The sequence below is a fragment of the Scyliorhinus torazame genome, chromosome 22 (assembly GCF_047496885.1).
Source record: "Scyliorhinus torazame isolate Kashiwa2021f chromosome 22, sScyTor2.1, whole genome shotgun sequence".
NCBI classification, from domain to species: Eukaryota; Metazoa; Chordata; class Chondrichthyes; order Carcharhiniformes; family Scyliorhinidae; genus Scyliorhinus; species Scyliorhinus torazame.
This window is the reverse complement of record NC_092728.1, coordinates 90,834,870-90,860,573: the sequence shown is the minus strand read 5'-3', so window position 1 is coordinate 90,860,573 and position 25,704 is coordinate 90,834,870. Positions and strand designations below refer to the sequence as shown.

General features: G+C 50.9%; 1 protein-coding gene across 1 annotated transcript in view; it reads left to right on the top strand.

Moving 5' to 3' along the window:
• LOC140399201 (TNF receptor-associated factor 1-like) overlaps positions 1-25,704 on the top strand; it is a 73,685-nt gene that overhangs the window by 36,207 nt on the left and 11,774 nt on the right. Inside the window, exons 2-6 of the mRNA XM_072488557.1 lie at positions 6,007-6,099; positions 6,866-6,940; positions 11,275-11,685; positions 16,497-16,674; positions 21,216-21,364. Coding sequence (XP_072344658.1) covers positions 6,055-6,099; positions 6,866-6,940; positions 11,275-11,685; positions 16,497-16,674; positions 21,216-21,364 — 858 coding nt within the window. The 5' untranslated portion in view covers positions 6,007-6,054. The remainder of the gene's footprint in view (positions 1-6,006; positions 6,100-6,865; positions 6,941-11,274; positions 11,686-16,496; positions 16,675-21,215; positions 21,365-25,704) is intronic.

Genomic DNA, 25,704 nt, shown 5'->3' with positions numbered 1-25,704 from the left:
GTGGAAATCGTAAAAGCCCATCTGGTTCACGAGTGTCCTTTAGGGAAAAATATCTGCGGGACTTCCGGTTGCGGCTATGCGGAGCTAAGTCGCACATTCGGCGGCTCCCGCAAAAACGGACTTTTGGGCTCTTTTCAGGGCCCCCAACGGCACTTTTTCGACGTTTCCCGGTGTGGGAAGGAGTCTACAACAGCTCCCCGTCAGTATATGGCTTCAACTAGGAGCGGGGCGACAAAAAAGGTGGTGGTGGACCCGAAGAAGATGCGAGGGAAGAAGGACAAAATGGCGGCGGGCGGAGACCAGGCAGCGTGGATGCAGTGGGCGGAAGAGCAGCAGGAGGGTATCCAGCGCTGCTTCAGAGAGATTAAAACGGACCTGCTAGAGCCGATGAAGGCGTCTATTGATAAGCTGCTGGAGACACAGACAGCCCAGGGAGTGGCGATCCGCGAGGCTCGACAAAAGATCTCTGACAATGAGGACGAGATCTTAGGCCTGGCGGTAAAGGTGCATGAGGCGGTTAAGGTGCACGAGGCGCTCCACAAGAAATGGCAGGAGCGGTTCGAGGAGATGGAGAATCGGTCGAGGCGGAAGAATCTGCGGATTCTGGGTCTCCCAGAGGGGCTGGAGGGGCCGGACGTGGGGGGCCTATGTGGTCACCATGTTGAACTCGCTGAGGGGAGCGGGGTCCTTCCAGGGGCCCCTGGAGCTGGAAGGGGCCCACAGAGTGCTGGCGAGGAGGCCCAAGGCTAACGAGCCTCCGCGGGCGGTGCTGGTGAGGTTCCATCGGTTCGTCGATCGAGAGTGTGTGTTTAGGTGGGCCAAGAAGGAGAGGAGCAGCAGGTGGGAGAACGCGGAGGTTCGGATATATCAGGACTGGAGTGCGGAGGTGGCGAAGAGGAGGGCCGGGTACAATCGAGCGAAGGCGGTGCTGCACAGGAAGGGGGTGAAGTTTGGCATGTTGCAGCCGGCGTGACTGTGGGTCACCTACAAGGACCGGCACCATTATTTTGAGTCCCGGAGGACGCATGGGCCTTTGTTCAGGCCGAGAACTTGGACACAGATTGAGGGTCGGGACGGGCGATTGGGGACTGCGGCTGATATGCTATGTTTATTTTTGTTTCGAGAGGGGGGCCTTTGTATTGCTCCGGGTTTCTTTTTCTTTGTGTTTTTTCTCTTTTGGGTCGGTGAGGGTGGCTGGGGCGGGTTGGGTACTGTTTTGGTTGGGTTGGTCGGGGGGCCTCTTGGAGTGAGATGGGGCCCCGCAGGAGAGGGGGATGCCCGAGTCAGGGGTGAGGGGACCGGGCCTGTAAAAGGAGCTGCGTCAGAGGTGGCGGGGCCGGGTAGGTGGAAAGCACGGGCTTTTTCCCGTGCTGAAGACGGGAGGGGGCGGGGCCGGGGCGGAGAAACGAGGGTTGTTTCCCGCGCTTAGAACAGAATCGAGTTGCTGCTGCTATGGTCAAGGAGGAACTGGAGCGAGTGGGGGGGGGGGGGGGGGGTCAAGACGGGGATATGCCGCTGTGGGGAACGGGCCGGGTGTGGGGTGGGGGTGCATGGCTGGCCGAGGAGGGGTCATGGCTAGTCGGCGGGGGAGGGCGGCGGGTAGCCCCCTGATCCGGCTGATAACCTGGAATGTAAGAGGACTGAACGGGCCGGTCAAGCGGGCCCGCGTGTTCGCGCACCTGAAGGGGCTCAAGGCGGATGTGGTTATGCTTCAGGAGACACACCTGAAGGTGGCAAACCAGGTAATATTGAGGAAAGGGTGGGTAGGTCAGGTGTTTCACTCGGGGCTGGATGCCAAAAATCGAGGGGTGGCGAGCTTGGTGGGAAAGAAGTTTGAGGCGTTGAGCATTGTGGCAGATAATGGCGGCAGGTACATTATGGTAAGTGGTAAGTTGCAGGGAGAGACGGTGGTACTGGTCAATGTGTATGCCCCGAACTGGGACGATGCGGGTTTTATGCGGCGTATGTTGGGTCGGATCCCAGACTTGGAAGTGGGGGGCCTGATAATGGGGGGAGACTTTAACACGGTGCTGGATCCAGCACTGGATCGCTCCAGGTCTAGGACGGGTAGGAAGCCGGCGGCGGCTAGAGTGCTGAGGGGGTTTATGGACCAGATGGGAGGGGTGGACCCTTGGTGATTTGCAAGGCCGGGGGCTAAGGAATTTTCATTCTTCTCACACGTCCATAAGGCTTATTCCCGAATCGACTTTTTCATCTTGAGTAGGGCGCTGATAGCGAGAGTAGAGGATACTGAGTATTCGGCAATAGCCATTTCGGACCACGCCCCGCATTGGGTGGACATGGAGATGGGGGAGGAGAGGGACCAGCGCCCGCTGTGGCGCTTGGAGGTGGGGCTGTTGGCGGACGAGGTGAGCGAGCGGGTCCGAGGAAGTATAGAGAGGTACCTGGAGACCAACGACAACGGGGAGGTCCGAGTGGGGATGGTATGGGAGGCACTGAAGGCGGTGGTGAGGAGAGAGCTGATCTCCATTAGGGCCCACAAGGAGCGGAGGGAGCGGGGGGAGAGGGAGAGGCTGGTGGGGGAGATGGTGAGGGTAGACAGGAGGTATGCGGAGGAGCCCGAGGAAGGATTGTTGCGGAAGAGGCGTAGCCTCCAGGCCGAATTCGACCTGGTGACCACCAGGAAGGCGGAGGTGCAGTGGAGGAAGGCCCAGGGGGCGGTCTACGAGTATGGGGAAAAGGCAAACCGGATGCTGGCGCATCAGCTTCGGAAGCGGGACGCAGCTAGGGAGATCGGGGGAGTTAAGGACAGGAGAGGGAGTGTGGTGCGGAGTGGAGTTGGCATCAATGGGGTCTTTAGGGACTTCTACGAGGAATTGTACCGATCTGAGCCCCAACGGGAGGAGGGAGGGATGGGCCGCTTCCTGGACCAATTGAGGTTTCCAAAGGTGGAAGAGGGACTGCTGGCGGGATTGGGGGCCCCGATTGGGCTGGAGGAGCTGGTCAAAGGGATAGGAAGCATGTAGGCGGGGAAGGCACCGGGGCCGGACGGTTTCCTGGTCAAATTCTATAAAAAATATATGGACCTGTTGGGCCCGCTGTTAGTTAGGACCTTCAATGAGGCAAGGGAGGGGAAGGCTTTGCCCCCGACGATGTCCCGGGCACTGATCTCCTTGATCCTGAAGCGGGACAAGGATCCCCTGCAGTGTGGGTCTTACAGACCGATTTCCTTGCTAAATGTAGATGCCAAGGTGCTGGTGAAGGTCTTAGCCACGAGGATTGAGGATTGTGTGCCGCAGATCATACATGAAGACGAGACGGGGTTTGTGAAGGGGAGGCATTTTAACGCGAATGTGCGGAGGCTTTTGAACGTTATCATGATGCCGGCGAGGGAGGGGGAGGCGGAGATAGTGGTGGCGATGGACGCTGAGAAAGCCTTCGATAAGGTAGAGTGGGGGTACCTGTGGGAGGTGCTGAAGAGATTCGGGTTTGGGGAGGGGTTTATCAGGTGGGTTAGGCTGTTGTATGATGTCCCGATGGAGAGTGTGGCCACAAACAGGAGGAGGTCCGAGCACTTTCGGCGACACCAAGGGACGAGACAGGGGTGTCCCTTATCCCCCCTGCTCTTCGCACTGGCGATTGAAACCCTGGCTATGGCATTGAGGGAGTCAAGGAACTGGAGGGGGTTGGTGCGAGGTGGGGAGGAGCATAGGGTGTCACTTTATGTGGACGACCTGTGGGTGGAATGCCAGAGGTAATGAGGATTCTTAGGGAATTCAGGGACTTTTCGGGGTACAAGCTCAACATGGGGAAGAGCGAGCTGTTCGTAGTTCATCCAGGGGACCAGGGGAGGGGGATTGGTGAGCTTCCACTAAAAAAGGCAGAGAGGAGCGTCAGGTATCTGGGAGTCCAGGTGGCCAGGAGCTGGGGGGCCCTGCATAGGCTTAATTTTACAAGGCTGGTGGAGCAAATGGAGGAGGAGTTCAAGAGGTGGGACGCGTTGCCGCTGTCCTTGGCGGGTAGGGTGCAGTCAATCAAAATGACGGTGCTCCCAAGGTTTTTGTTCCTGTTCTAGTGCCTCCCCGTGTTTATCCCGAAGGCATTTTTCAGGTGGGTTAACAGGAGTATAATGGGGTTTGTGTGGGCGCGAGGGACTCCGAGGGTGAGAAGGGTGTTCCTGGAGAGGAGTAGAGATAGGGGGGACTGGCGCTGTCCAACCTCTGTGGATACTACTGGGCCGCCAATGCGACGATGGTGCGCAAGTGGGTGATGGAGGGGGAGGGGGCTGAATGGAAGAGGCTGGAGATGGTGTCCTGTGTGGGTACGCGTCTGGGGGTGCTGGCAACGGCGCCGCTGCCGCTACCTCCAAGGAGGTATACCACGAGCCTGGTGGTGGTGGCTGCCCTCAAAGTTTGGGGGCAGTGGAGGCGGCACAGGGGGGGAAGTGGGGGCCTCGGCGGGGACCCCATTACGGGGGAACCACCAGTTCGCCCCAGGAAGCACAGGTGGAGGGTTTGCGGGGTGGCACAGGGCAGGGATATGAAAGTTGGGGGACCTGTTTGTGGACGGGAAGTTCGCAAGCCTGGGTGAGCTGGAGGAGAAGTACGGGCTCCCCCCCGGGGAACACCTTCAGGTACTTACAGGTCAGGGCATTTGCCAGGCGGCAGGTGGTGGAATTCCGGCGGCTACGGCCACACAGAGTACAGGATAGGGTGCTCTCGGGAGGGTGGATGGGAGTGGGGAAGATCTCGGAAACTTACCAGGTGATGCAGGAGGAGGAGGAGGCCTCGGTGGTGGAGGTAAAAGGTAAGTGGGAGGAGGAGTTGGGAGAGGAAATTGAGGAAGGGACGTGGGCAGATGCCCTGGGGAGGGTGAACTCTTCCTCATCGTGCGTGAGGCTCGGCCTCATACAGTTTAAGGTGCTGCACAGGGCACACATGGGCGGGACAAGGATGAGTCGTTTTTTTGGGGGTGAGGACAGGTGTGTTAGGTGCTCAGGGAGCCCAGCAAATCACACCCATATGTTCTGGGCATGCCCAGCGCTGGAGGAATTTTGGAAAGGCGTAGCGAGGACGTGTCGAGGGTGGTAGGATCCAGGGTCAAGCCGGGCTGGGGGTTCGCACTATTTGGGGTGGCAGAGGAGCCGGGAGTGCAGGAGGCGAAAGAGGCCGGAATTCTGGCCTTTGCGTCCCTGGTAGCCCGGCGAAGGACTCTTCTTCAGTGGAAGGATGCGAGGCTCCCAAGCGTGGAATCCTGGATCAACGACATGGCGGGGTTTATAAAGTTGGAGAGGGTGAAATTCACCTTGAGAGGGTCGGTACAAGGGTTCTTTAGGCGGTGGCAACCGTTCTTAGACTTCCTGGCAGAGCGGTAGACATTGGTCGATGGCAGCAGCAACCCGGGGGGTCGGGGGGGTCACTTTATTTTTTGTTTTTGATATTTACACTGGAGGGTCTGAGGGGGTGTATATACTTGTTGTATTAAGTCGGGGCGTTAATGTTAATTTATTATTTATGTACAGGGGGGAGGGGGGTACGGAGGGTTGTTTTTCTGGACTGTGTTTTGTACTTAACCCTGTTGGGTTCCTTTTTCATTTTGTTATTGATATTTTATGAAAACCTTTAATAAAAAATTTTTTTTTTTTTAAAAGGGAAAATATCTGCCATCCTTACCTGGTCTGGCCTACAAAACTTACCACACAAATTCTTGTGGAGATGATAGCCAATTGCATGCAGACATTTAGGAGTTTCAAATAGACCAAAATGGATTCAGTTATATATTTTAATGTGCTCTTTTGGTGAGCTGGACGGAGGAACTCTTGTGATCAGGTAATATTGTACGCAAGTGGAAAAGAGCAGTCTGTACAGGAGAGCAGTAGGGGAAGTACGATTACCATGCTACCAGTTGATTTTCTGGAATTCCAGTAAAGGCTGGCTTGAATGAAACGGACTGCATGAACAGAGTACAAATGGTGCACCAATAAGTTTCTTTACAACAGCAGCTTGGAAACTTGTCTTGTTTCTAACCATGCTTTTGCTCATACAGGTTCATACAACATATGTGTACATAGAGTGTAACAGTCATAAAGCAAAGATGGATGTGCGGATGTCAGGACAGCTGAAACTACCAGATGCAAAGGTACTGGGTTCGAAGTAAAAAAAACTAAGGCTCCTCTGTCATTTTAATTCTTACAATGCAGTGTAAGGGTAATAAAGAAATACTTCTCAATTATTCAATGTTCTACTTGTATTAAAATGATGTCAAAGATGGGCACCTTCCATGTACGGCACAGTTTGTATTCTACATCCCTCCTCAGTGGAGGAAACTGTGTCCTGGTTTGTCCAACATTTCTGGAAATCTGACTTAAAAATTCAGAAACCGGGTTAAAATCACATTGTAGAAGTTAGGTTTTGTCAGTCATAGCCTGCCTCCCAATGGATGCAAATTTACTGCATGCAACTAATTTGACAGTAATTTGGTTTTCTCAGCTCAGACTATCCTGTTTTGACATTGTGAATGAAATATGACAATAAGTCACTGTCTGTGCGAAGTCAGCACGTTCTCCCAGTGGATTTCCTCCGAGTGCTCCGGTTTCCTCCCACAAGTCCCCAAAGATGTGCTGTTAGGTAATTTGGACATTCTGAATTCTCCCTCAGTGTACCCGAACAGATGCCGGAATGTGGCGACGAGGGGATTTTCACAGTAACTTCATTGCAGTGTTAATGTAAGCCTACTTGTGGCAATAATAAAAATTATTATTTTACTGAGTTTTATGTTAAAACTGCAATGTGCCCTCCCTGATATAGTAGCCAGCTAGAGCCATAACTTCAAACTGCTTGGACTCAAAATGAAGGGAATGGAACATAAGTACTATTTATTAATAGATTAATTAACTTTTTTGCAGCTTGATGAATCTGAAGACAAAGATTACAAAAAGAAGAACAGCTGCTGTTTCAAAGCAGTAGGGTGTAGGTTTAAGGTAAAAACGCACTTGAGATATTTCAATAGAATGTTGACAGCAAATAGAAATGCCTATTTTTCAAAATCCCATTTTGAGGGCACAATACCTAAACTGCTGGGTGTGCCGCTTGCATTGTTGTATAAAATATTTAATGCAGGCGAGTTTCAGCCTTGCAAATGTGCCAATTGGACCTCTTGCCCTGGGGATGAAAGATAAGAATTTGTTTTATTACTATGGTTGGCCTCAATCAGGGTGAACCTTGGGTGTTTCAGGAAACAAAACAGCTGAAGAAGACATGGTAAGGTGCCAAGAGTTGGGGCATGGGCCCCTTTGCCGCAAAAATAGCCTTTTATTGTTCGGATCTACATTTGATGCAAATGCACACATCAGATTTCTCATATTTTTTGGGTATGAAATCCTTTGATTTTTCTCCCAAACTATGAATAGTTTTGTACCTTAATTCTTATATGTTTCAAATTTTAACAATCACCATTTAAGGGTTCATAAAAAGTAAACAGGAATTATACTAATGTGTATTCATATGATTTACATCATTGTACCTTGTGACTTTATGGTTTATATATTAATTTATTTCCACATGTAATTTGTATATTGTACATTTTCTTGCCAGATTAAAGTGACCACAGGTGTTTCTGCACTGTGCCGCAGAATTTCTTGGGGTTTTATTTTACGATAACTGAAGTTATTTTTGTAGTTTAACAAAAAGATCCCAGCAGAATGTGGGTGAAACCAGGACTTTCTGCCTCAACATCATGGGAGGAAAGAATCTGCTGAATTTCGATAAATACACAGGGGATTGTTCATGTTCTAAGCAGAGGAGGATGCTGAGAAAGTCCAAAATATTTTACTGAGGGGCGAATCTATTACTAACAAAGGAACACAGACACAGAAGGGACTGTGAGTCCACTTCACAGAATGTAACGCTATGATTCAGAGAATTGAAATCGGCTTCTGAGCTCTGTCCACTTGTCATTTCCAAAGAGATGCATTGAACAAATTAACATAAATTCAAGGAAGAATTATATCACGGCCTTATCCTTGAGAGAAGGTCATTGCCTAAAATACAAGAGAATTGCATTTTGCACGCATGCAAACATTAAACTGCTCTCATCTGCTCACTAGACCATTCCTCTTAAATCACCATTCCCAGAGTCCACCCATTTTTCCCTTGATGCTGGGTAATTCCCCTATTTATATCAATCACAGATGTCCTTTACCTCAAACTAAATAACTGATTTCTTCCTGTCCCACTTACCTGCTCTACATGCACCAGTGACAATGGTAGGTATGAGATATTAAAGGGAATACCGGAAGCAGGTGAAGATATCATAACAATGGGTGGTATATGTTTAGCAGCACTAAATTGTGAGGGTGTACACATCAAATTGTGAAGGTGAGAAGAGTACTAATTCTCTACCCTATATCCCACTGCTTTGGTGGGAATATCTTCCGAGTGCTCTGAACTCTGATCCCACATACTACTAACCACTAAAAGCAGTACCCCCCCAACCCCTCCAAGGCACTTTTAACATAATAAAGTGCGCCAAAACATTCCACATAGGAATATGGCGCTGAGCCACACATATGGAGATATTAGGCAAAATGCCCAAAAGCTTGATTAATTAGGTATTTTTAAGGAGTGTTTTAAAGGAGAAAAGTGAGAACAAGAGGTGAGAAATTCAGGGAGGGGAATTCCAGAGCTTCGGGCCCAGTCAGCTGAAGACATAGAGATTCAAATGGGTTGATCAAGAGGCCAGAATTAGAGGACAACAGGTATCTTGGTTGTGGAGCTGGGTTTGGGGCTAGTGGAGTTTGCAAAGATAGTCAGAGATGAGGCTCTGGAAGGGTTTGAAGTCAAGGATGGTCGTTTTAAAATCAGCACATGGCTTAACTGGAAGCTAATGTAAGTCAGCAAGCATAGAGATGATGTGTGAATGGGATTTGGTCCAAATTAGGAAACAGGCAACAGAATTTTGAATGATGGGGCTGGATTCTCTGTTTGGGAGACCAGGGACGGGATTCTCCATCCCGTCGCACCAGATTTCTGGTGCGGCATGCCGTTGGGATTTTCCGTTTCGCCGGCTGGTCAATGGGCAGCCCCACACCTTCGGGAAACCAGCAAAACGGAGAATCCTGATGGTGGAGAATTCAGCCCTCTGTTCTCTTGCCGGAACAGAATCGCTTCTGGTTTGCGCTGGCACGAGGAATGGCACCCAGAAGCAAGTCAACTTCTCTTGTCATGTAAATTTAGGCATGGCAGGGAACGCCAGGGATTCCGTTCCAAATCCTGCTATTGGGCCACCATTTTGAACAGGTGGCCCGATAGCGAGGTTCGGCCAACCTTGCCCCACTCATCATGCAAATACTGCCCCCGAACCCCATCCCCATGGAAATTTCTATGTCACCACCCCACATAACGCACACATGAAGGTGACCTCCCCCTTAATCAGAGACCTCCCCTCCATCAGTCACCCCTTTCTGAAAGCTAAAGAGCAGTCCAGGCAGAAACAGTGAAAAATCACTACTTTTTCATTCACTAGTCCCTTACACCTGCTGCCTCAAACAGAGGTGTAGAAAGCAACAGTTGTTACTTCATAAAAAGACACAACCCCATCACACGGCATTAAGCCCCCTCAGACTCTTTGATCTGCAAGGTTTCTATTAACTTTCAAAAGAGAAAAAGCTTTTAGTGGGCTGCAATTGACAGGGTAATACCTTCCAGACAGCCAGGTGTCTGGATTGTTTATTTTAATTTCCCTTCACACTTGAATACCCTCAATTAAACTGCTTTGAATTTAACCTCAATGTTTATAAATATCCAGGAGTTAAGTTCCTCTTTTTTGCAGCAGAAAGCACATAACTGCTTTTGATGTGGTCAGGAGCTGTCAATCATTGATGTTTATAAATATTGAGGTTAGGTTCAAAGCATGGTATTTGAGATGCAGTCAAGTGTGAAGAGAAATTAAAATAAACAATCTCCGATATGGGAGTTCTGATAGGGTCTTTGATGGGAAGGGTTTTGGAGGGGGTCTGGTGTGAGAGTCTGATGGGGGGCTGGGGGTGGGGTGGGCAGGATTTGCATTGTGCAGGGGAGGAGGCCTTCTGGCGATGGACTTTGAGGGCACCCACACTAAATGCCTACCCCCTTGGCCCACCGCAAGGTCCACCAAGTCAGGGCCACGCTGGCAAATACTTGCATCAACCCACACCTCCGTGAAACCCGGTCCAGGGGGGCCAGAGCATCACGGAGACATGGAGAATCCGGTGTCCAGCTGTTAATAGGATACAAGAGCCCCATTTGCAACCTCCCGCTGGCATGGGATGCGAGCCTCGCTGTCACTGCCAGTGGGGGACTGGAGCATCACAAAGGGATCAGCGTCCTTTTTTGCCCAATAGGAGTTTCTCCAGTGCTTCGGGAACTCCGCTACCTGCGGTAGGCAGCGGAGAATTCCGCCCCCCCCCCCATGTTTACAGAGGATAGAGGGAGGTCGGTCATTAGAACGGTCAAGTCTAGAGGATGGAAGAAGTTTCAAAGCTGATGAGCCTAGGTAGGAGCGGAGTCATAGATTATCATAGAATGTACAGTGCAGAAGGAGGCCATTCGGCCCATCGAGTCTGCACCGGTCTTGGAAAGAGCACCCTACCCAAGGTCAACACCTCCACCCTATCCCCATAACCCAGTAACCCCACCCAATACTAAGGGCAATTTTGGACACTAAGGGCAATTTATCATGGCCAATCCACCCAACCTGCACATCTTTGGACTGTGGGAGGAAACCGGAGCACCCGGAAGAAACTCACACACACACGGGGAGGATGTGCAGACTCCGCACAGACAAGTGACCCAAGCCGGAATCGAACCTGGGACCCGAGAGCTGTGAAGCAATTGTGCTATCCACAATGCTACCGTGCTGCCACAAGGTTATGGAGGTGAAAATAGGGAACCCTAGCAATGACGTTGTGGGTCAGCCAGAGGTCAAAGATGACACCAAGGCTGTTCCAAGTTGCAACAGAAGGCACAGACCCCCTCAATCCTTCCCCTGCTCTCACCTTTCGCATATGCCCGGATCCATTTCCTAATGTTGCCAGACATTACAATTTATTTCATCCATTCTGTAACACCTCCTTAGTCAATCTAACCTCAGGAGCCCCTGAGCTGTGCTACACAATGCAGGACTCTCACTCCAGTAGTCAAAAAAAGCAAGTGCTCCCTATATATGCCAAATTCCATGATCTTCTTGTCCTACTAGATCCAAGAAGCTTTCCCGAAAGACATGAACCATTCTCTACCATGCCTGTAAACATAAAGCCAACACTTTTTTCTATTCTAGGGAGGGAAATCGAAGATTCAGGAACACGAGGCTGGAGGTATCAGACAGCACCTTAATCTTTTAATGGATGAAGTCATGAAGCTGAATCAGAAAGCAATTTCTGCCAATCTGCCACCAGATATATCAACAACTTTAAAACAAATGGAGGCAGAAGCTAACAAGATGGAGTTGAGGATCACATCCTTTCAGAAGGACCACCAAATAAATGAAGTCTGCAAAGAACTTCAAGAATTTGGCAAGCTATTGGAAGAAACAAAACAGTGCGTCACAATGGTTGAGGCTAGATTGAGTGCTTTGGATGACAGGCTGACAGCATTGCCAAGGGAGATTAACAAGTGCTCAAAGATTTCTACTACTTTGAATAGACAAATAGAGCTCAATAACCTGCAGTTTATTGATGTAGAAGGCAAGGTTAGTTGACTTATTTAATTACTTGTTTTAATGGGATTGCTTTTGTGAAGAAACCATATTTGACAGCTTAAATGAACAACTGTTGGCTTTGATTACACATCATTCCTTTGGTATTTGCTCTGTACCATTTTAACTGGTTATTATATTCGAGTGTGGCTATTTTGATATTGATACACTTTTTCCAATCAAAATATGACAGTGCAGGTGCCTTCGGTTCTTCAAATTTCTGCCAATCCAGTTTTGGAATATTCCATGTCTCATAATAGTTTTCCATCTAGTTTTTGTCTCCTCCTGCCCACATACACCTGGATCTATATTATCTTTCCTCTCGAGGGAAAAAGGTACCATAATGGATTAGTCTGCCAAAAGACATTGCGGGTGCTTCTCTGTCCTCATTCAGGCCGGCGCACATCCCACTATTCTGGGAGAATAGCAGGAGAGCACCTAAACGTGGTTCGTGCCAGGCATTGAATGGAGCGCAATGCTCCCAGCCCGCGGTGCCTGATGCGATCAGGTTCACGCTCTCACTGGGCGTGAACCAAATGAGCATATTTAAATGAGTATTTAAATATTCTCAGACCACTTCAAGCTGGAGTCTCCCGGCTCCCGGATTCCCCACCCCCGGTCTCATGGGGGCTGTGTGAGGTCGGCGGGGATCACATCTGGTCTCCATCAACTGAGACTAGATGTGATAATTATACCGGGGGCTCGGAGGCCATTGGAGCCCCCAGGTATTTGGGGACATGGCACGGCAATGTCTTGGCAGGTCCTCTATCACCTTGGCAGTGCCAGGATGCCAAGGAGACTGCAAGGGATGGGGCCTGAAAGTGGGCATGGCCATGGTGGCATTCGATGGTCAAGGGAATCCTCAACTTGCTGACATTCTCTGTCTCTCTCCCCCCTCCCCCTCCAAGGGTCATACCAGCATCACCACAAGGTGTTGGCCCTGGGTTGGCAGTCTCAGCTGGTCTTGTCCACAGGACAGAGGAGGAGGATGACGACTCGCTGTGAGATGAGCTCTGCTGTCCCTCATTGTCTAACAAAGTCTGACTCCTGTCTTTAAGATAACATACCTCTGTCCGGCCAGATCATCTCTTCATGTGTGCTTCTCATGGGTCAAAATATGTTTGCGGGGGCTTGGGGTGGATGGTATATGGTTAGGGCTCACTCACTAGGGTTGCTGTCATACAAGGCGGGCTCACACTACTGCCCACATATCCTGCCACTTCTCGGTGAGGGTGTAACCATGTGGGACATTCATGTGCCATGGGCGTCCCCCGCATCCCATATCAGCCCACCCTGCCTCCGCAGAATCCAGTCCCAGACCATTCTTCACACCCGTGAGACAGAGGTTAGAGGCAGACCAGGCTGGTGGTGAAAAAGTGTTTAATGATGAGTATTTACAATATGTGTGCCTTTCCCCCTTACCATCAACTATCAACTCTATATTATACCCATGTTAACTTAAGTGTCAACTATTTTTCGGGGCCTACCACTTCTCCTAGGTGACAGCACATTAGAAGTGGAAGTGGCCTGCTGCTTGTCTCGCCCTCTGCCCTGTGAGTCCCTTGGTGGCCATCCTCTATAGGACCTGGAGCTGGATGGGCCAGGGCTGACTTTCAGTTATCACAGGTGACAACGTCTCAATCCACTCTGCCCGCTTCCCTGAGATGCGCCAGTGTCAGGTGGGGGAGCATTCAGAAGGGATGAGGAATTCCAACATCTCCCATGAGCTCCATTATTTCCTCCTACCTCGGGTTGCTCGGTGGCCCTGGGCCACTCCATGGGATGGAGGGGAGGCTAGAATGAGCTCCAGAGGTGTCACCATCACTTGGCACAACAATGACCCTTTGTGAATAGGTCAAGCTCTGGTGCGCCGCAGCAATGTGCATCTGCACCCGGGACATATCCGCCTGTGATTGGGCTCTACGTTCCTGCACCTCAGCCATGGTGTGCCCAAGTCTTAGACATCCTGAAACATGACCCTGACGTCTTGCCCCAGGCCTTCCACCGCAGACGCCATCCTTTCAGTGTTGGCCTGGGTGTCACGTGTTGTCAGCAATATATCCTGTGCCTGAAGGAGGCTGGGCTAGGGTTAGGGTTAGGGTTAGGGTACTTGCTGTACTTGCAGGCACTGAAAAGTTGCTGACACCCGCTCCTGTAGATTCTGTCTCTGCTACTACATTTGCAACAGTGATGAGATAATCTTTTCCACAAGCAGTACATCTGTCTGGGCGACAGCTGTTTCCTGGGATTGGGCACCTCTCCGACCTCGCGTGTGCCTGCCTCCTCCTGATGTGATGCAGCAGATGTGTGGTGCTCACAAGAGGGTGCCCCAGGAGCTTGATCGCTAATGGTGCAGGTGAAAGCAGTGATGAGACGTCAGTGTCTTCCTCTGAGTTGTGCTCCGGGGTGTTCTGAGGGTCTGGATGGGGGGGGCAGCGACCCTGGATGACCTGGGGACATCCGAAGGTGATCCTGCAAGACAAAAAACATGGGGTGAGATCTTAGGAAAGACTGGTCTGTGGGAGAGGGGTGACTCACTGGTTATAGAGTCATCTGTGTTGCATTGGACTCTCACTTGTTTGGCACAGTGGCTGCAATGTCAGCCACTGCCCTCTCCTCGGCCTGCCCCTGTGAGTTGTAGGGACCTTTCCTCATAGGAGGTGTGGACCCAAATACCTGGGATGCCTCCTCCCGTCTCTGGCTCTCCAGGCGATTATGGCCTACTTTATCCTTGGGAACTCAGAAAGAACATAGTGAGATGCTGTGATGTGGGTTTTAGGGGGCGTTAGTAGCTGGTAGCTTGTGTGTGCAACGCTCCAGGCCAAAGAGGTTGGGGTTTTGTGGAGAGTGGGTTGTAGGCAGATGGGCTGTTGTTGGCCTCGAGGGGATTGGGGACAAAAGTGAGAGGTGAGGGATGGGCGTGATGCCTGCGGCATAGAGGTGGTTACTCACCTGAGCTGCTCTAAGGAGGTTGTTCATCTTCCTTTGGCATTGCGTGCCAGTCACCTGGTGAAGCTTGCAGCACTGACTTGTTCAGAACGGTGGGCTTGAGTCTCCACCCCACCTCCCCCAAGGCATCCAGCATTCGGTCGATCTCCCATTCCAGCAACCATGGAGCAGATATATACTAGACTGGAATGACAGTCAGTGGTGAGTGGAGCACTTAAAAGCTGCTGCAACTTGTCAGGCTCTGAATGAGAATCCCGATCCCAGTAAGATACCAGTGAGGCCGGGAATCACATGGGCTGCTCATGGGCTGTTTGCTGGCCCATTTGCCTGAGCTGATTTTCTCCTGGCAGGAGCGTGCAGTTCCTGCGATTCTACTCCAAAGGCATCTGATAGTCTCCAAAATGGAGAATCCAGCCCTTAGTCATTTTTTGGGAGAATTCCACTAGATTCCCATTCCTTTTCTAAATGGTTAAGCCAAGAAAATGGGTGGGATTCTTCCATTATCGGCGGGGCGGGCAACTCCGTAGGGAAGGAGTGGCGTGAAGCACTCTGGCGTCGGGCCGCCCCAAAGGTGCGGAATCCTCCACACCTTCAGGGGCTAGGCCCACCCCGGAGTGGTTTGCGCCCTGCCGGCTGGCGGGAAAGGGGCTTGGCGCCACGCCAACCGGCGCCGAAGGGCCTCCGCTGGCCGGCGCAAGTTGGGCATGCGCGGGAGCGCCAACATGTGCTGGCGTCATCCCCGCGCATGCACAGAGAGCTTCATTTCCGAACCGGCAATGGAGGACTGGTACAGCCACCGGTGCGGAACAATAGAGTGGCCCCACGGCACAGGCCCGCCCGCGGATCGGTGGGCCCCGATCGCGGGCCACGCTACCATAGGGGCACCTCCCTGGGCCAGATCCCCTCACGGTCCCCCAAGAACCCCGGAGGCCGCCCGCGCCGCTAGGTCTTGCCGGTAAGGACATACTCCAATTTGCGCTGGCGGGACTGGCAAAAAACGTGTGGGAATTTGGGCGGCTCCGGGGCCCATTGAGTCGCACCGGTCCCTGCCATTCTCCGAGGCGGGCAGCGCGACTCACGCCAGGGCCATTTTTGGGGAGCCGGAGAATTTGGAGGACGGCGGGGGCGGGATTCACGCCGACCCCCGACGATTCTCCGACCCGGTGGGGGGTCGGAGCATCCCGCCCATTATGTTTTCTGTATTTCTTCCGACCAGTTTTCAAGCCTCACGCAGCAACCAAAACTTCAGGGGCACACTGGCTAAAGACCTCTAAAGCTTTCCCAAAGAGCTCATCATTATGGTTCTATAATATACAGGGTGATAAAGCAAGGGTCGAGCAGTGGGATTTGTTTTGGATAGCTTTCGCAAAGAGGTGATACCGGCATCATTGAGTGGCATGGTAGCACAGTGGTTAGCACTGTTGCTTCACAGCGCCATGGACCCGGGTTCGATTCCTGGCTTGGGTCACTGTCTGTGCGGGGTCTGCACATTCCCCCCATGTCTGGGTGGGTTTCCTCCGGATGCTCCGGTTTCCTCCCTCAAGTCCCAAAAGACATGCTTGTTCGGGGAATTGGACATTCTGAATTCTCCCTCAGTGTACCTGAATGTGGCGACTAGTGGATTTTCACAGTCACTTCATTGCAGTGTTAATGTAAACCTACTTGTGACACGAATAAAGATTATTATTATTGTTATTATGGACCAATTACCTCTCTTACCGTCTGACTCGTACTACTGAGAAAATGGAAACAATTTCTATTTGATAGTGCTTAAGTGATATCTTAATAATTAACTGCTCTGATTCAATAAACATTTTCTCTAACAATGATTTCTTTGATATTATGGCTCCCTAAAGCTGACGAATTGTGAGTCTAAATTGTTTCAAACAGAGAAGGTTATAGAAGAGACTACAGCACAAATGATGGCTCTGGAAACAATGACACAAACTGGCGTATATATCTGGAAAATTCCACACATTAAAAAAAGGTTGAAAGAAGCTATCGATGGAACAACACCTTACTTGGATTCCAGTGGTATGACAACCAACTGAATTTCTCTGCTTATGTGTGACAATCCTAGTTAGTTCTAATAATTTTACTTTGCTACGTCTATTTTTAGTAACTTTCTCTTCTCTCCTTTTTCCCTGGTCACCCGTTGGTACCTTACTAAAGTAGCCAAGTGAACCTGAACAGCTATTTAACCATGGAACAGTATCATAGCTGAGCCTTTTCCTGTCCTCAATCAATGTTTCAACAGATATTTGAAACAGTGGTAAAGGACTATGAAAAGAGAGAGCAGACAGTGAGTTTATATTGAATTGTGATGCCACTAACTCAGTGATCAAATTACCTCCTGTGTTATAAATATCTATGGTTCCTCTCTGTGTACCAGCAGGGGTCACTGGACAACAATCAGAACTGATATTCTCCCCCGAGAGCAGAATGCTTATGCTATTACGATCCTGGACCAGACTCCAGCAGTGGCTCGGATACTGGACAGAAACCCCAATATTTTATTTTAATTGTGTAAGACTGTGAGGAATGGATACCTCGCTCCAGGAGTGATTTCACACAAAATGGGGATATGGAATATTAAAACAAACTTTATTCCGAACAGAATATTAAAATATCTTTAACATCATACCAGAAAAATAGCTTAAACAATGCTAATCAATAGAATGGCACAATAACCCTTAACTGCTATCTTTATTCCCACTCAAACAACAAAACTACCTTGGCTTAAATCCACTTTCAAATACAATTCGCATTCAGGAATACCTGCTGTACAGAGATGTCTGGATACTTTACTTTTAGACTGTTGTAAGATATAGACCTAAATCTTGTCAGAACAATGCAGACATTCTGGCTGCATTTCTTCAGAAGCTGCTTCTCCGGTTATTTCGGCTGTTCGCTGGTTCATTCACAGATTAGAGTCAAGCTGCCTGGTTTAAATTTCAAACAATGCCTAGCAGTTAACTGTAAGTCACTATTCCCCATGGCAACGTCTCTACAAATCTAGAGTTCACTTGCCAACCAATCAGTGCCCTCTACTCATACAATGTAAATATGTTGATTGACATGGCATTGCATTCTTGCAATGAACCTGATGAGTGCAAGATGAAAAGCTTTGGTGAAAATATCTTTTTCCAGCAATACTGATGAAATTAAATTTTCAGAGCAGCTACATTCAGTATTTACTTTTCTAGCTCAACAGGTTTAATTCTACAGATAGTGCTTCACCATAATAAGCTAGTTTCAATTTGGCAGAGCGGAGAATCGCCGCCACTGGGGCCAGCGTGGTCGGCGCGGCGCTGGTCGGGGTATGCGCCGACTCTCCGGGCTGGCACGGGGCGGCACGACAATTCACCGGCCCGGATGGGCCAAGCGGCCGTCAACAAAAAGCCGGGAGCCGCCGCCGCGATTCTAACTTCCTCCGAGCCGGTGGGACCTTGAAGGGTCCGGGGGCGGCCTGTGGGGGGGGATGGGGGCCCGACCCAGGGGTGGGCCTCCGTAGTGGCCTGACCCGCGATCGGGAACTACCAATCGGTGGGCCGGCCTCTCTGTCGGGGGGCCTCCTTTCCTCCGTGCCGGCTCCTGTAGCCCTGCGCCATTTGGCGTCGGGGCCGGCGCAGGGAAGAAGGCCACTGTGCATGCGCGAGTTGGTGCCGGGCCAACCGCGCATGCGCGGACCCCACGGCACCGGGTTCACGCAGGGATCGGCAGCTGGAGTGGCGTGGGCCACTCTAGCGCCGTGCTACCCCACTGTGGCCTGGAGAATCGGGTCTCGGAACGGGCACCGACGCCGGAGTAAAACACTCCCGTTTTTACGCCGGCATCAGCACTTAATTGCCCAATGGGAGAATCCCGCCCAAGGTTTGTTGTTCTGTTTGTTGCATGTTTTCCGGGATCTGCGATGCGGCCAGGCAAAGAAAACTACTAGCCGAAGTACATTTTGACCACCAAAGAGCTGTGGAAATTGCGGTATCTAGGAAAAGCGGTGAACAGGGAGTCCAAGAACTCCAGGGGATGGCGGTGCTCAGCTTAGGGTGCCAAAACAGGCTCGCACACAGCCCGCTAGGTCCTAAGAACCCGTTCCCCAGAATTGGGGCACCGACAGGAAAGTGGTGAGATGGGAGTATAATTACTGGCCTGCAGCAGTAGCAGCGGGACACAAGGATCCGGGGCACAGAAGGCCACCCATCCACTGCACCGCTGGGTGTGACCGCCCCACCTGTGGCTGGATCCACTACATGGAGAACGATGACGACCAGTACCAACAACTACATTGTGTGGCAGCACCAAGAATTGCACCCATCCAAACCTTGCTCCAGGTGAACGGCCACCCCGACCCGCATGGAACTCGACATGGGGCCTCCTCTGTCTGTCATTAGTCGACACACCTTCAACCGCATATGATCCAGAATCCATCCGCTGACTCTCCAGACTACCAATGCAAGGATAGCGACCTACACAGGGGTGCCTCCTGCAATTGCAGACACGACCACCGTACCCGTTGATTACGGCGGCAAGTCACAAAATTTACAACTGGTCGTTGAACATGGGAGCGGCCCGAGCCTGTTGGGGCATGACTGGCTCCGGCACCTCCGCTTAGGGAAGGGTTTGCCAATCCACCCACATGACCCCAAAGGCATATTGACCAGATTTCCGACCATATTCCAGGAAGGTTTGGTGACCATCAGTGGGGGCCGAAGCCTGAATAAGCGTGGACCCCATAGCCCAGCCGCACTATTTCCATTCCCGCCCTCTTCCTTACGCCTTGCGTCCAAAGGTAGATGGACCGCATGGGGAACCTGGGGAATCTTAAGACCTGTACAATTTTCCGACTGGGCGGTGTCGGTCGTACTGGTAATGAAATCTGACAGATCAGTGCGTCGCTGCAGGGATTATAAAATGACAGCAAACTTGGTATCATGCTTAGACCGTTATCCAGTCCCCAGGATCGAGGATCTATATAGCAAGCTCAGCAGTGGACTGACAGTCACCAAGCTAGATGTGAGCCATGCGTATCTCCAGCTGGTCCTGGCAAGAATATTCATCACCATCAACACAAGGGACTCTATGAGTATACCCGGCTACCATTCTGGGTCTCCTTGGTGTGCACAATATTTCAAAGGATCATGGAGAACATGTTGCAGGGGATACCACGCGTGGCGGTCTACTTGGATAACCGGTTCATCTGATCAGGGGCACCTCCGCAATCTGAAGAAGTGCTACAATGCTTTGAGGCGCTGGCGTCTGCCTCTGCCAAGAGAAGTGCGATTTCAATGCAGCCGAGGTGGTGTACTTAAGGTACTGCATGGACTGCCACAGTCTGCACCCCATCCACCGAGCCCCGTGCCCGGGGGACCAACAGAACTTTGGGCTTTACTGGGGCTGGTCAATTATGGAAAGTTTCTCCTGGGATTAGCCACAGCATTGGCTCCCCTCCATGTACTACTAAAGAATGGACAACTCTGGGCTTGGGGCGCTGAGCAACAAGCAGAATTTTCCAGAGTGAAACAGCTGCTTTCCTCTTCAAGACTACTCACTAATTCTGACCCCTCTAGGCCACTCTTACTGACCTGCGACCCATCCCGTTAAGGCGTCGAGTCTGTGCTAGCCTATGTAATGGAAGATGGTTCCGAACAACCTATTGCGTTTGCATCTAAGACATTGGCCAATGCAGAGAAATGGTATGCATGAGCACAAGTGGAGAAAGAAGGACTGGCTGTGGTATTCGGTGTAAAGACAATTGCACCAGTACATCCACGGGCACCACGTCACCGTCCTGACGGATCACAGCTCCTTCTGGGGCTCTTCAAGGAGGACCGTGCGATTCCTCCCATACCCTCTGCCCACGTCCATCGCTGGGCAGACCAGGGCAGGTTTCGATAGACATGGACACGTCTCTGGACTTGGAGCGGGGGGAGGAGGGGGGCGGGGCGGTTTATGATAACCCCAGTGGAGGTCACAGGATAGGAACCATCAGGTTTCCCGTGCCTTCTGGGGAAATTAACTTCCCGGTAAAGGGGCGGGCCTTCCCCTTCCCCAATAGTATAAATACCTTGATCTAAGACCCTCCAGGGAGTAGTGGTGATTTGACTGTAAGTCATAATCAACCTTTTTGTGATCTAACCTACTGCTGATGCGTGGCTGCTTACCTCAGATCTAATACTAATCCAATAAGAAAATGCTTTGATTTCATTCTCTGTCAGTACTATTTAGCCTTGCCTTAAATGCACCAATGTCATTAGAGAGCAAATATCAAGAAATCTGAAATAGAAGGTTAGGAAAAGTAAGAGGCAGTATGAAAGAAGACTGGTTAACATAAAGGGTAAGTACAAGGAATTTTATAAATATATAAGAAATAAAAGATGGTCAGAACAGATGGAACCAGGAAGTCCAAAGGTGCCATCTTGGGTTATTGTGAAAAGGTAGAGTTGAGATAACTCATTAGCTATGATCTCATTGAATAGCAGAATATGTTTGAAGGGCTGAATGGCCTACTCCAGCTCCTATTTCCTATGTGCCTATAGATCTATATTTATTTACAGTAGTTTCCATTGCTTTTGCAGAATTTTACTTTTGCAAATATGGGTATAAGATGTGCCTTCGCATATATCTGGATGGCTATGAAGAAGCTCAAGGAACACACATTTCACTTTATTACATTTTGCTCAAGGGGCAGTACGATGCTTTGACTCAGTGGCCTTTTAAACAAAACGTAAGGAAACGTATGGAACCACACCAAGCTTTTTTTTGCTTTTTTCTTGTTCTTACCTTTGCTTGATTTATTCGCAGGAGGAATTTCACTGTCCATTTTTTAAGTAATAGAATGGCATTATTTGCAAAAATGTTATGGCTTACAAATTTAAGGTTCCCCATCTACTTTTTGGATGCAAAACAGGGGCGGGATTCTCCGACACCCCGCCGGGTCAGAGAATCGCCAGGGGCTGGCGTGAATCCTGTAAAAAGCGAGTAGCTGCAGGTTGGCTGTGTATTTACCTCTGGAAAGGCCAGACAAGATCGATACCAGCAACCATCAGCACAACAAAACACCAGCCATCTGCATACTAATGAGCAATCCCTGGGAACAATAAGCAACATTTAGACACACAAAGCAAAACCAGACTCTTGGCGCCAGCAGGAGCCTACACAAAAGGAGGTGAATGACCACCTCAAGACCGCCCATCGATCAGGGAACCGCTCCAGCGTTGGAGAAAATCGAACCAAGCGATTGGGACAAAGTCCAATCACTTGGGACCAGGTACAGGGTCCGCCCCGAAAGGCAGGAAGCCCCTGGGGACTATAAGAATTGAGCCCCAAGTTCAAGTTGCGCTCTTCCTCAGCTCTTCAGCTCTTCACCACCGCTTCGCCAGCTCTTCACTCTTCAGCAGCTGGGCGAAAACTGTAAGTCTTACTTCAACGCTCGCTACGAGATAGGCACTCCTAACTATCAATCTGTACCAACTTAGAATCCCGCAGGCTCAGAACCCGAACGAAAGGCCATTTGTTTCCCTGACCTGGTGGGCCAGTTCCAAGTTAAGTACAGGCCTGTTAGTTGTAGAAGTAGCTTAGACGTAGAATTTATGCATGCGTAGCAATTACTGTGTATAATAAATGTGCTTTGATTTAAATCTTACTAATCGGTGTATTGGATTATTGATAATTACTCGGGCTTGAACTACATGGCGGTATCATACAGATACCTGGCGACTCAAGAGCAAAGGTAATAAAACAGAGCAATTGAACTAAGGCAAAGTTAGCGACATTATTTGGCGACATTCTAACGGGACCCGATCTAGAAGTGGAAAACCACTCCGGGAGAACCCAGAATTTGAATTAGAGATCCAATTGGAAACAGAAAACCACAAGTGTTCAAGCAGTTCTGATCAATGCTCATAATTTGGAAGTGTGTGTATGCATGCGTAACTAATAGGGCGATAAGGTAAAACTGATAGATTTTTTGTTGCGACAAAACTGTCGGAAGTTTGTATATCGGAAAGTAGCGAAAGCCGTACCCGTATTTACAGCACCGTCTTAATACCCCTGTCCCAAATTTGAAGAGCAGCATTCGGATTAAAACCCCTGTTCCAAAATTTGAAGAGCAGCATTCGGATAGGAAAGATGGCAATGCAGGCAATGCAGCGCCTAATGAACCCAGAGGAAATTGCAGTTGCATCGACCAGCAGCAGTAGAGTGGGACAATGTCCCATTTGGGAGGAAGAAATCAGGAAATATCTCAAAGGGAAAGGATGGCCCCTTTGGAATGAATTCTGTGACAACGAGGAATCAGGCCCCGGGAGTATAGGACATACTTGGTGGGTGACCCTGAGCGAGAGCCACAAAAAGAGCTTAGGGAAAGCTCGCAAGCCGATGGCAATCGTGTCCTGCTTGGCACAATTGCGAGGCACAGAGGAGGTCGTTAGAACGCTCCGGAAAGAAGTTGAGGGCATACATCGAATGAGTAAGGTCGATGTAAGCGAGGTAGAAAAGGAGAATTTGGAATTGAGAAGGAAGTTGGCGGCAAAAGATGGAGAGGTGGATGATGCCAAAAGGGCTCACCAGTCTTGTCTGGCGCACTTAAGCAGCTTCCAGTCTCAACACGAAAAGGCCTTTCAGGACACGCAACGTGCAGTCCTGATACGAGAAGAAACGGAAAAACAGGTAGAGGCATTACAGAAACAGTGTAGGGACCTCAAGGCAGCATTAAGAGCACTCCATGCTGCCACCACAGAACAAAGACAAAGCATGTTAGATCACGCAAAGTGCCGGAAGCAGATTGCAGAGCTGCAATCGCTGCTTTCTGTTCAGAAAGGTTTCCAGGAAACTTTTGGAGAAAAATTAGATCAGGAAGACGGCCCTGATTGGGAAGAATTTTACGAAACAGCGCAGAGATATGTTCAGGGAACATGGGCGTCATTCTCCGACCCCCCGCCGGGTCGGAGAATGGCCGTTGGCTGCCGTGAATCCTGCCCCCGCCGAAGTCTCCGGTACCGGAGATTGGGCGGGGGCGGGAATCAGGCCGCGCCGGTTGGCGGGACCCCCCGTTCAATTCTCCGGCCCAGATGGGCCGAAGTCCCGCCCAGAAATTGCCTGTCCCGCCGGCGTAAATCAAAGCTGGTATTTACCGGCGGGACCAGGCGGCGTGGGCGGGCTCCGGGGTCCTGGGGGGGCGCGGGGCGATCTGACCCCGGGGGGTGCCCCCACGGTGGCCTGGCCCGCGATCGGGGCCCACCGATCCGCGGGCGGGCCTGTGCCGTGGGGGCACTCTCCCTTCCGCCTCCGCCACGGCCTCCACCATGGCGGAGGCGGAAGAGACTCTCCCCACTGCGCATGCGCGGGAAACTGACAGCGGCCGCTGACGCTCCCGCGCATGCGCCGGGAAACTGACAGCGGCCGCTGACGCTCCCGCGCATGCGCCGCATTTCCGCGCCAGCTGGCGAGGCAACAAACGCCATTTCCACCAGCTGGCGGGGCGGAAATCCCTCCGGCGTCGGCCTAGCCCCTCAATGTTGGGGCTAGGCCGCCAAAGATGCGGAGCATTCCGCACCTTTGGGCCGGCGCGATGCCCGTCTGATTGGCGCCGTCTTTGGCGCCAGTCGGCGGACATCCCGCCGTTGGGGGAGAATTTCGCTGCATGTGCGCAGGGAAAGCCACAAAAGAGAAAAGCGCCCCAACCCCCCACACAGCAGATAGTTCAAGCTCCAATGAACCCAGCCACACCCACCGCACAGCCACATCGGACGATGCAGAATTTCTATACTCCACCCCCTTAACAGTGACCCAATTACGGGACGCGTGCGATAAGATCACACCGTTCCTCCCCCCCTCAGACCCCCACCATTTCTTTGCCACAGTTAAGCATCAGGCGACCATGTACGGCCTGGATGAGCGAGAGCATGTAAAGCTCACCATTTTAAGTTTAGACCCTTCAGTAGCAGCAGCCCTTCCCGACCCACAGAATGTAGGAGGAGGCACACTTGCAGAAATGCATACCGCGATCCTGGATGCGATCGGGTATAACCGGGGTGATCCCGTAGATGGCCTCAACAAATGTAGGCAAAAGAAATCCGAGCACCCCACATCGTTTGCTGGACGCCTGTTGATTCACTTTGCAGCAGTCTTTGGAGACTTAGATTTGTCCCCAGACAACATGCCACAGAAACAGGACAGAAAGCTTGCACGAGTTATGATCCCTCAGAGAAGGCCCATAACGAGAAGCGGGTAGTGAAAAGATTGTCCCGCGCCTGGGAGCAATCTGTACAAAGTAAACCCGCTGTTAAGAATAGCGAGGAAAAGCAGGCCGCAGCGGATATGCAGGCAGTAAAAACACACCAGAACCCCGCATGGGTGAATGAGGGAAAGAACAGCCCCCCACCCAAGTCACAGGAGTGTTACAACTGCGGACAGTTGGGACACTTCGCAAGAGAGTGCAATGCCCCTAAAAAGCCACAGAGAGCCCAGCAGACGGGCACTCTGATTAAGAAGAAGACAGAGCCCATTCATAGCGTTAGCGCCTGTTCAGATCAGACGGACTTGACCGGAACGGACTGACGGTGTAGGGGCTCCCCCCGTTGGGTCTGCTACACCCTTTGGGATAGGTCCGGACGACCGGTAGTTGCAGCAAAAATTCGGGGACAGCCCATCGAATTTCTTTGGGACACAGGAGGGTCCCGCACCACAATAAATTCCTCCACCATGTTTCAAAAAGACACGTGGTCAACTACAGCCACTATCACCCTCAGCAGCTTTACAGGCCACTCACAGCAGGGACACATCACAGCCCCTGTACCCATTCAAATCGGAACCATCACCACCAAGCACCCCATGGTTTTAGTTGACCTGCCCCACACAGCAGAACACATTCTGGGAATCGATTTCATGAATTCCCACAATCTTTCATTTGATCCAGTCAACCAGTGTGTCTGGAAGATGGCAAAATCCACAAGAGCCCCTGCAACGCTTAACATAGGAGAGTACGCGAACAAAATTAGCGCAGTAGGCGAATTTTGGTTCAACCCGACCACGCTTAGTACAGACAAGCAGGTTAGGGCAGTTCTG